Raw genomic sequence first — 12,529 nt, forward strand, 5'->3', positions numbered from 1 at the left:
ATCAAAAGAGCTTAGTCTGAAGTGATGACTAATCACCAAAAAAATAAAGAATTTCAAATGAAATGATATTTGAATGAAATGCTTCCTCTCAGGGTTCAAGGGCTTTGATCACTGAGGCAACTTGAGAGTTACCAAAAAACTGACCATTACCAAAAGGCAGTGGTTTTTATAAGAACAGATTAACACTGTATAAAAATACCAGTAAAATTTTGGTCATTTGGTCAGAGAAGAATGATACATGATATTCTTTTACAGGGAAAACAGTTCCTATAATGTTTGGGAGAAGCAGATTTAATAGAGAATAAAATTACTTCTGTGCTATCATACCTAATTTTTCTAAAGTTGAATAATACACAAGCTTTGTAAATATAAATTTGTTGTGAATCTATTTTCTTTACTCTTAAACAAATAAAAAAACCAATATTAAACATCTATAAATAACTGACCTTCACTAGACATCTCACGATCGAGGTTAGGTCCTGCATTATGTTCTCGATACAGCAATCCCTGAAAATGGCGTTGAATAGCTTCTTGTATGACATCGTGTAATGGTTGTTCCTGAAGGTAATAACAGAAGAAAATGAGTGATCAAGGTCAACTACTCCAACCTAACAACAGTAATTCTTATTGAACAATTTTACAAAGTCGACTGTGAAAGAACACATATGAGAAATTAATATTTGTGCACCTTAATTTTCTTTTAAATGGGAACTATATATATATAAAACTTTCTGAACAGCTAGTAATCATTGTAGTATAATGATTTAAAACACTTAACCCCCCTTATAACACGTACGTACACCATACTGCACAAAAATCCAAATTTCCTTTAGAAAAAGTTACACAAAAGAAAAATATCACTTCCATTACTTACTGAATATTACAAAACACTGTGAAGAATAAACATGTTTAACACATTAACTGTTGAGATGCTTGGCACTATCTGTGGCAGATGTTGAAAAGAGTTGTGGTGAAATGATTTTGTGTTTTCAATTGACACAAGGGTAATAATAATAAAAGTGTTGCAGATATACATATGCATCTAGAAATTTATTTTTTATAAAATTTGTGGAAATATTTTATTCAAAGAGAAGACAAAAACAATCAATGAAAATATGTATTTATCATTATATATAAATGTCATATGATGAGTACATTATTATTTTTGGTACAATTTGATGCACAGATTGAAAAAAGGGATTCTAAATGCACTTCACAGTTCTAAGTTGCATCTTTAAATTTTTCTCTTTTCACTGCATAATCTTCTCATCATTTTACCACTTGGACCAATTCTACATTTTGCTGGTAAATGTTCAACATCTTTAGCTTTTGATGATGTACTTTCAATTGCACAAGGTAAAAGCTCCTTTATTATCAACAAATATATATTATATGATGTCATTTTGTTCCCAGAGTATTGATTATACGAATAAAAGTAATTTAGCAGAATCATTTATAATGTATCAATACAAATTTCCTTATATCACCTTATGGTTTTTCTTAAGCAAGGATAATACAATAACATCTTATCTTTTCTGTAAGTTCTACCAGAAATGAAATTCTCAAAAAAAAAGGTAGAGATATTCAGTTGGATGAAGTGGACAGGTTTTTTGAAATATAAAAATATCTTCATGTAAAAATAGAAAACAACAAAGCAGTTCAAACAAGTCACAATAGTGGTACCAACTTAACAACAAGTTCTGGTACTCACTACAAGTGAGTTCCAGCAAAACTTCATCCCTGAATTCCACTTATATACTCAGTATTCTATCATCAATGTACATATCAAATAATGATCAGGAACATTAACAAACTGGGGATGCATGTACATCACAAGCACACTCAAACAAATTCTAAGAGCAAACACATGTACCCTCAGCAACAAAAGTGTTTAGATACTTCTTGCCAGTTTCTAAATACTGAAAATAATTTCATTAAACAATAAAGAGATTACAGTGGTGCTTACTGCATAAAATTTATCTTGGAAGTATTTACAAGTTCTGTGCCAAACTACATGAAAATTTGACTTATATTTAAAATTTTTACTGAAAAGACAATGAAACAATTATAAGTTAAAAGCAACTACATGATTGAAACAGCTGAACACTACTACACAAACTGTTGACAAAATTTATTGTTAATTGATAATAAGTTTTTATTTTATTTGAACTAATTTTCTAAATATTTATAGTAAGTTTAGAAATATGTATTAAAATCATACATTCAATTATTGACAATAAATCAACCAGATTTTCTTCCAAGAAAAAAATTCACAATAAGTAATTTTTTTTTCAAGTTTTGACAATTAACAAGAGAAACTGACATATTGGCCAGGTTGTAGTGGAGGTGAATCATCGGTTGGGTATATACGAGAAACTAGATCTGTGAGAATATTATGTCCTTCTGGAACAATACTGCAGTAGTCCTGAATAGATTGTAGCCACCACCAGACAGCATCACGACAGTTGAACCTGGCATTTCTTCCTTTGTCCAGCAAGTTGGGAATGAGACCATGGCGAAGGCACCCAGCAAAGGCAAGGATGATATATCTGATAAAATAATAAATGACTAGAAACATTGCACCTTCATTATATTCATGCAGTAGAAAGAATATGTACCAAAAAGAATAAGTCAATTATGCAGTGCCTTTCTACTCATTTCTAAAAATATGATGCACAGAACTACTATAGTTTTCAACTGTAAAAAGACAAATACAAACAGTATTAATTTTATTTTTCAGAAGACCCATATAAATTAACATTTTCTTTACAATTTCTAATGAAATACAACAAGCATATCATATATAGATGCTTTCAGGATTGTTTCACACTGTTAGCTTAGTATATGTATTTAGGACTAACCTTAATCTCCTAAGCAGGCTTGAACCTCATAAGTTATTGGGTTCATAGCTACAAGAGATTTTTACAGCTAAGATACATTATTGGTGGAACAATACACTCTAAACTCTATAAGTAGAAACATAAAAAAAGTGTATTTAATTAGTTATACTGATGGTAAAGTTGATTCTATTTACCTTTGAGTACATAAAATACTCTGATTAGTAGTTATTATGTACTACTTACACACTTTGAAACCTAAGAGACAACTAAATGTAAAGTAGTTGAAAATTTCTAATCACCATTTAATTTAAGGTGGTTGTTCAATGCAGCTTACAACAATAGAGTATCATAATTTGAGATTTATTCTAGAAGACAAAAACTAGAGATAACAAAAAGAACTTAATGACAGTTATTTACACTGGAGGAATTTGAACAAACTCAAGATTATAACTAACTCAGCCATATGGGTACTGGCCTTTCACAATCTTCCCTTCTACTTATCCAGAGAAAAAAAAAACATTATGACTGGAAAGCCATTTTAGGAATCTTTCTTACAGGAAAGAGGAAATGAATCACTTTTACACTTCAATGACTTTCCAACTCAATATTTGTGCTTGTTGCTGTAGTAATAACCAATATCACTACTGACTGTTAAACATACTCTAATGTTTCATAGCTGATCATCTACTGTTAAACAAAAGCAGCCCACTTGCTGAACATATTGACTGATTATTTAAATGAATGTAAAACTATATAGGTACTATGAATAACTAACAACTCTTTTGGCAGCTTTACAAACTCAATGGGACCAACTACTTCAGATACAATAAAGCAGCAGCTGGATGTATGTAAAAAAAGGACAAATATGAAAAGCTAATGCATAATGTTTCTATATTTTAAGTATGTATTTTATTAAATATTGATTTACTGCAGTTACTTTCCTTATTTATCAATTAACAATGAATGAAAACATCTATAAAAACACACATTTGTTCAATTAACATTAACTTCTGATCAGAAAAAGCTACCAATTTAGAACAAAATTAAAACCCATTCTGGTGAAGGGTAGATAGAACTAATCAAATACACTTTTCTTAGAGTATTTCATGTGACGATTAAATTGCATTGCTTCATCAACTGGGAACTTTCACTGATAATAACATTACTATATACAAGCCTTAAAATTTTCTCTGCTAATTACAATGAAAAAACTTACAATAGAGTTTAAACTAATATAAATACAGGGAACTACAGTAAAACATGAAAAATAAGACATCCATAGGTCAACTTTCTTCTGAATGAGATTTGCCAATATGACCCACTGAAACTTGTCAGTCTAACATGAGATCAAACATCTTTTTTCTTAAAGTCTTTCAAGTTCTATTTACATGTAAAACAAAATATTGTAATGCAGTGTTATGAGATATAAACATTATTCTTAACAAATGATTAAGTTCCCTAATTAGTTAGGTTTTTGTTGTTTTTTTTTGTTTTTTTTATAAGAGTGGCATAAAATTTATAATTTCTTTAAACTGTCAAACAACAAAAATTATCTTTGTTAAAAACACAAGTACATACTTCCAAAATTATTTACCACAGTAGCTTACTGAAGTGATAAATAAATTAGTATTAACATAAAGATAGGTTATTGTGTACCCTAAACAACAAAAAAACTACAACTGCTACAATATCTATTGATATGTAGAATAGGAAGTTAAGAATTATCATCATTAACTTATTAATTTAGCTTATTGAGGAGCCCAAGAAAAAGACTTGCACTAACCTAGCTTCTTGGTACCTCCCTGTGATGAGGAACAAACCTCTGAGAGATATGAATGTATCACGCCCCAGTTTCGCATGTATCCAACAGCAAAGTGAGGTAAACCTGTGTATGGAAGATCAACTGATGATAACAGGGACAACTTCATCTATCATGAAATTCAGCTTATTCATGTTAATTACATACAAAGTTGATTAAAGAGAATATTACTGATGTGCAAAAAACAAAGCTAACATTCCGTGGGTTATTTGTTTATTATGCACTATTGTTATTCTTTTTTTGCAATAGTAGCCTACCTGTTAAAAAATATGTAAATAAAATGCTTTTAGATAAAAAATAATATTTAAGAGTTACAAAACTAGAAGAAACAAAGTTTCAAATGAAAAAGATTTGGTCTCCAAGAAACAAAATGATAAAGTATTTTATGATAGTTAATATAAACTAATATCTTAAATACAGGTGTAGAACAAAACCAGACAGAGTGGACAGAAATGGGAAAGTGGCAGTACAGAAACTGCAAATGAAAAACAGTTTGAAACATAAAACTGAAGAAAAACGTGAAGAATGAATGAAATTATTATTAAAAAAAACATACTGTTAATAAATAGGCTGAATAATAATTAAGTAAGACGTTTAGAACCTTTATTAGAAATAAGTTCAGCAATAATTACAATATGTATAGAAAAACTCTTTATATGATGAAAAGCAACATGATCTGCAAATATTACCTAGAATGCAATAAAGTAACACATTTATCTCTTACTGACTCAAATTACTCAAGAAATTTTAATTAAGATGAATTGGTGAAAAAAGAGAAAATCAGACTTCTATAAAAATTAACATTACAAAAGATTGAAGGGTGATGTCAAATTTTGAGGACAATTTCAAGTTTTGTACAGGCTTCAGTTACATTAAGATACTCATTAATCCATTTAAACAAAGTTGTTGTGAACTAACTTCCTCAGTACTACATTTTGAATTGGTAAATTAGAGAATGTTATTCAGTATTGCATACATAAAATATCTTTAACATGTACATGACAGTTTTGATTTTTGTATTTGTAGAGTAATGGTTGGTTGGTTGGTTGATTTAGTGTTTTATGGCACAAAGCAGCTAGGCTATCTGCACAAAACGTCCGTTAAAAAGGTAAAAATAAATTAAATGTAGTAAAATACATAAAAGGAAATGAAGGTAAAACAAAACAGCATTGAAAAACAGAAAAAGCATAAAACCAATGTTGACACCTAGTCTACAATGTTAAGAGAGAAAGCAGAATAAGAGAAGATTGTAAAGGACTTTCTCTAGCATAATGGTAATGATCATAAGTGGTGGTAGAGAGGACATGGAGGATGTTCATTGCTCTTGTGCATTTGACTCTAGCTGCTTTAAGTGTGGTATAAAGGTCAGCTTATGGTCAAAAATAAGCCCCAAGAACTTGGTCTCAGGGAGCACTGGCAGCGAAACTTCACCAATACGGAGTTAAGAATCAGGATGAATACCCTGTTGGCGGCAAAAGTGCATGCAAACAGTTTTAGAGAGAGAGAAATTAAAGCCGTTCACTGTGGTCCACTTCAGTACACGATTGAGGGCAGTTTGTAGTTGCCACTCAATATACCTCATGTTCAACGACTGACATGAGATGCGAAAGTTGTTGACATAGAGTCCGTTTGCAACAGTGAAAGTGAGTTGTTCAGTGATGGCATTAATCTTTATACTGAAAAGTGTGACACTCAAAACACAGCCCTGAGGGACCCCAAGTTCCTGTAGAAAAGAATGGGAAAGTGTCGAACCCACAAAAACTTGGAATCTCCTGTCCATTAAAAATATTTTAATAAACATGGGTAAATGGCCATGTAACCCATATATATGGAGGTCTCGCAAAATGCCATACCTCCATGTTGTGTCATAAGCCTTCTCAATGTCAAAGAATATTGATACAAGATGTTGTCGTTTGAGAAAGGCTTCTCTGATTAATGTTTCAAGTTGAATTAGGTGGTCCGTGGTGGAGTGCTGTCATCAGAACCCACACTGGGTGGTGAGAGAAGGTTGTTTGATTCGAAAAACCAAACAAGATGAGCATTAACCATTCTCTCTAAGGTCTTACAGAGACAGCTCGTCAAAGCAAATGGGCGGTAGTTTGAAGGAATCTTGGGATCTTTCCCAGGCTTAGAGAAAGGTAAGATAATAGCCTGGTACCAGGCATTAGGAAAAACATTCTCCTGCCAGATCCAGTTAAAAACAATTAGAAGAATATCAAGAGAAGCAGAAGAAAGATAGCACAGCATGTCACAGTGTACATCATCAGGTCCAACAGATGTACTGCCAGACCGATGAAGGGCCATTTGCAGTTCCACCAGTGTAATGGGACAATCATAGTAAAAGAGACAGTCAGTTCAAAAGGAAAGAGGTAAATGCTCTGTCCGAGTCTTGATGGCCAAGAAGGTGGAGGAACAAGCAGAAGTGCTAGTTACCCAGCAAAAGCTTTCACCTAGAGTATCGGTGATGCTCCGGACATCAGAGAGTAAGATCGAGAGGGGGACAGAATTGTAGTGCCCACTGACCATTCAAACCTTGGAACTGGTGGTAGAAGATATGCTAGTTGTGAACTTAATCCAAGATTCCTTCTGGCTTTGATGTCTTACCCACCTAGCACGTGCACTGGCCCGTTGGAAAGCCATGCGATTTGAAAGTGTGGGATACCTGCAGAAAGTATCCCACACCCGTTTTTGAGCCTTCCGTGCCATGTGGCAGGCAGGATTCCACCACGGACGAGGATATTGTGGAAAACGTGTCAAGGTTTTAGGAATACACTGAGCAGCTCCTTGTATAATACAGTCAGTTACTGCTGCCACACAGTCGTCTATTGATGGCTGACTGACGATGGCAGGATCAAGTTCTGTGAGAGGAGTGAAAGTAGACCAGTCTGCCTGATCCAGCTTCCACTGAGGCACGCGGGTAGGATGGCATCGACCACGGCTAGTCTCTCTCAAAAGTATAGGAAAATGATCACTGCCTAGTGGATTATTGTCAACCCTCCATGAAAAATGGGAGAATAATGAAGGGGACCAAACTGAGAGATCAATAGCAGTAAAGGACTGACTAGGTGCATGAAAATAAGTGGAAGAACCAGAATTGAAAAGAGAAAGATTGTGATCAGAGAGCATATATGCTCTACAGAGCAACCCCTACTATCAATAACAGCACTTCCCCAGAGCTGATGATGTCCATTTAAGTCTCCCAGGAGTAGAAAGAGAGATGGCAACTGTTCAACGAGAGCATCAAGGTCTGATTGTTCATATGTCTCTCCAGGGGACAGGTAGAGAGAACAAACAGTGATGGTATGACCCAAGGAAACACGGATGGCTAATGTCTCCAAGGGTGTGTTGAGTGACAAAGACAGGGTGGGCACATGCTGATCAACCAATAGTGCCACACCTCCATGTACTCATCCATCACACAGCCTGTCATTTCTGTACAGAGAAAACTGCCGAATGGTGACTGTATCAGCAGGTTTTAGAAATGTTTCTTGCAAGGAAAGACATACAGGATGGTAGAAAGCAATTAGTGTTTTGATATCATCCAGGTTAGAACGTAAACCTCGACAGTTCTATTGTATCAAGGTGGCCATTTTTAATGATGAGTAGGCAAATTGGCTGGAGAACCCTTCTGTTTACGACCATGTCTTTTTTCCTTACTGTCCTTAGTCGGGAGGTCTATCAACCTCCATGGATCCTGCTCTGGGTCGATTGGGCAGGTCTTTGTTATTGGAAGGAGATTCCAGTGATTGAGGATGCAATCAAATGATTGTTTTGCATCTTGGGGTGGGAGAAGAAGGTGTATATGAAGAAATGCCTGTATATGAAACCAAAGGATGTGCATCTTGGGGTTTGTTGGAATGTATGGGAGGAACAGAGATGGGTATAGAAGTTGACCATGGAAGTCAAAAGGCTTTTCATTTGTTTTGAAAACGATTCTCTTGGAGGCACAGAGAGATCTGTCTGCACTCCCACTGTAGTAGTGGAACGAAGTGCAGCAGCATACGTCCGAGATGGAGTGGTGGACAGCAATTTCCGAGCCTCAGGATAACTAATGTTATGAGTCTTTTTCAAATGCTGTACCTCTTGTTCTTCCAACCATTTTGGGCAAGAACGAAATTAGGAAGGGTGAGAACCATTGTAGTTGACACAATGTGGGTCCATATCACACTCATAAGCATCATAGTCCTTGCCACCACAATCTCTGACTTGGGGATGTTCTTCAAATCCCTCTCAACAATAACTCCTTGTGATGAATTCAAGGAAGCATAATGGGTAACTTCAATAGGTACATCCCCAATTGCCTTTGAATTCAAGAGGAGTTCACTGTGTTGGGATGTGGATGTTTCAACCAATGTCTCCAGATCAAAGCTTCTTTACTGACTTTGGAAAGCCAGCAAGTCCTTCTAGTCCCTTCTTAATAAAAAAGAGGGGGACATTTGCCATAAAGGTTTTTCTAAAAGAGAATGTAATATAAGAAAATGAGGTACGTGTGTTACAAATGTTGAAGATTGCTGCTCAGAGTCTTCAAGACATGGTCGTTTGTCTATTGACTGTTTTTTCACTATTTTATTTAAATTTTTCATAGGAGGATCCATTGGAAAAAAGGAAAATTTTGGTACCCACTGACCCCACCCACCATAGAGCCCTACGAGGGGACGCACTACAATGTCATGCAAGGGCATTGCAGCAACGCCAGGGTTTAGCGAGCACTATGCCCAAACACCAGCATCAGACACAATGTCCACAACACCCATTGAAAACTACCAACACTGGTACTTGGTTGACTCTAGCCCAAGTGAGCCAGCAGATTGACCCAAGGGAGGGCCACCCAAAGCTGCCTGTCTAAAGGAATTTAAGGCTAAAGTGGTGTGTTAGGGTTGGACCCCTCAACCACCAGGATCTTCTCCCCCCCTTCACGGGTCTCCAAGCATGGCAAACATATGGGTGAATGTTTAGATCCCAGAGGAGGTAACCAGAAAGAATAGAACCTTCCCTGGGAGCCCCCCTCACCACGTACAGGAATCCACACCGAGGGGTTGTAGAGTAGTGATAACGTTTTATTGTTTGCTGTGTATTTTATGGTTTAATGTGAGATAAACATGTCAGCTAATGCCAGCACTGCAGATGGAGCTCCCAGAAATAGTACAATGAAATTACTCAATATTTTCTTAAGATATTTCAGGAGTCTTATTTAAAGAGAAAAAACATTTACTGTAATGCAAAATGATATATACTAAATCAAACTGGCATAAAGATCATAATTCCTTCATTTATAAAAAATATCAAAGGCTTGGGATGAGTTTCTCAAACCACTGAACATAATATTTAATAGTCTTACATAATCAAATTACAGAAAAATAATGGAGATTTTATAAAACCAATTTCAGATTATACATGATAGTAGAAAAAAACTTATTTGCCTGCTGCTTACTACACTGAAAAACTGTTTATTGGAAAGCTAACAAAACCTTTAACTACTAAATGACTAACTATACTGTGTCCTTCGAAGTAGCATTCTGATTACTCATAAATATCAATTACCCGGCAAAATTCATATCAAACTCAAGAGAAACACATGGCATGTCCATGTACCTGCAGCCATTGTAGTGCAGCTCTGTTCCCGTCTGCCAGTTTCCTCATTCAGGGTAATAGGAGGTTGAGGTGGAGCAAGGCGAGGTGAAAGTCCAGGTAGTGGGGCACTTTTTACAACACCACTCAGAGCAACAGAGCCCATAGCCAGAGCCTTAACAAAGGAGGAACCCTCATCCACAAATCTATTGAATGAGAATATGCAAACTTATAAAAAAAAAAAATAATAATAATAATAATTTAAGTACATATAGTTGGATCACAAACAACAGCTTTAATTAGATAATAAACAATGACCTAGAAATACTCCTACTTCTGCATGGGATAAACAAATTAAAATATTTTAAAACACCTAACACAAGCAGTTAGTAACTTGCAGAAATCTGAAAATAATTTAATATGTTAGAAGAAATAAATACGTTCTGACCAAATGACCCACAAATATCAACTGAATAATACTGACCAGAATCTTTTTTCACCTTACAAAATTTCTAAATAATTTTATTTTTGAGACATTCATGGATTTTAAGCTGCTGCATAATTTATTAAAAATAGAATGAAAAACATCTTTTTATTAAATCAAGAAAGAAAAAGGGTAAATAAATTAAAAAAACAGGTAGAAACTTGGTTAACTGGATGAAAAATATAAAAGGCTATTTGAAGAGCAATAACATGCTAAACAATTTTACCACTGAGAAAGCAGCTGAAAAATAGAACAAAGCAATGATTTCCTGATACTACTTGTGAAGTACTTTATATTCCACAGTTCACTACGAAAACTAGCACTTAAAATTACATATCAGTTATAGTTACACAATAGAAATGATACAATACAGAAGAGAAAAAAACAACAAAAAACTAAAACCCACTGTTCATTACTTGAGTGTTATTCTGACTTAATATAAGGGAGTTATTATTGACTCTAATAAAAAATTACAGACAGAAAAATTAATTAAAAACAATTTTCAATAAAACTATCTTCCAAGAACACACATTTATTATTATTGATAATAAACATGCAAGTAATTTAAGAACACATCTTAACCTGTATTGTACGATCACTTCATATTGCACAAGAATTTACACAATACCACATTATGACAGATTTTTAACACACTACTACTTATAGTGATATAATACAGTTTGTTTATTTTATTCAATCATATAGGGAGATGTTATCTATAATTTCACTTACTCTGACATGCTCCTCCACATGACCATTAACAAGATATTGTAAGCTCCAGTGATGACTGTGTCAAAGTAGCAAGGTATGAGGTAGCGAGGTATTAAACTCAGATGACTAAATACACCCTGAAACCACTGGCCAAGCTGTGATACAGTGATAAATCTTAAACATGTTTTACTTTCTTTTGCCTACTTTATACATAACATCCAAGACTACATAAACATACAAGCTACAAGGTATGAAGTCACTTGAAAATAACATAAATGAAAGTCATGCCATAGAAAAAAATTACCTTAGCTACAAAACTCAAAGGTAAAAGTGCATTATATATGTTTAACTAAATTTGTAAAGACCATTATTTCTATTTGAAGGAATGTGCTTTAAAAAATAGTTGCACACATTCAACAAACCTAAATAGTAGCATCAGTAATTTGAAGAAAACTAACAATTCCTAAGATGAAAAGTACAAATCAGTATGGAAAATGGTTGAAAATGAAATTAGAAATAAATTATAACTAGTAAATTTCATGGTATAAATATTTTTGGGTGGATGTTGGCATTTTTCTTTATTTTTTAAATCACAGAGAAAAACTTATAAAGAGTGACAACTACAATAAGTCATAACAATTGAAAATACTAGCAAAACACCACCCATGCTAACTGTAGCAGTTACAGTTTAATGAAAAAAAAATGTAGAAATAGCAAACTGTTTGTAAAAAAGGATGTTTTTCTGGAAAATATTCAAATTGTGCTCATCAAACATACACAACTCACTGCATCAAAATAATTCAATACATGGAGTGAAAATTTTAAACTTTACTGATATAAACTGATATAATAACAGCAGTACTATTTAATGAAAAGTTTTTAACAGCTCCAGTTTCTCAGTACTACATTTAAAAATTATAACAATAAAGATATAATCAAACCTTCACATACAGTCCTAGTAAAAGGAGAGTGCTTTTGTCTAAAACTGTTCTATTATAAAGTAATGGTTGTTGCATATACCAGTTATTTTTTTAAATTTTCTGAATCTTGAATACCCAAAGTGTGAAGCTTTTTATGGATTTTTGTTTATGGTGCCATTCGATAGAT

General features: G+C 34.0%; 1 protein-coding gene across 1 annotated transcript in view; it reads right to left on the bottom strand.

Moving 5' to 3' along the window:
- LOC143245083 (glycogen debranching enzyme) overlaps nt 1–12,529 on the bottom strand; it is a 90,507-nt gene that overhangs the window by 18,141 nt on the left and 59,837 nt on the right. The window contains 6 exon segments of the mRNA XM_076490929.1: nt 447–558; nt 2,324–2,549; nt 4,624–4,684; nt 4,687–4,725; nt 10,252–10,433; nt 11,444–11,577. Coding sequence (XP_076347044.1) covers nt 447–558; nt 2,324–2,549; nt 4,624–4,684; nt 4,687–4,725; nt 10,252–10,433; nt 11,444–11,577 — 754 coding nt within the window.

Source organism: Tachypleus tridentatus, chromosome 2 (genome assembly GCF_004210375.1).
Source record: "Tachypleus tridentatus isolate NWPU-2018 chromosome 2, ASM421037v1, whole genome shotgun sequence".
Lineage (NCBI taxonomy): Eukaryota > Metazoa > Arthropoda > Merostomata > Xiphosura > Limulidae > Tachypleus > Tachypleus tridentatus.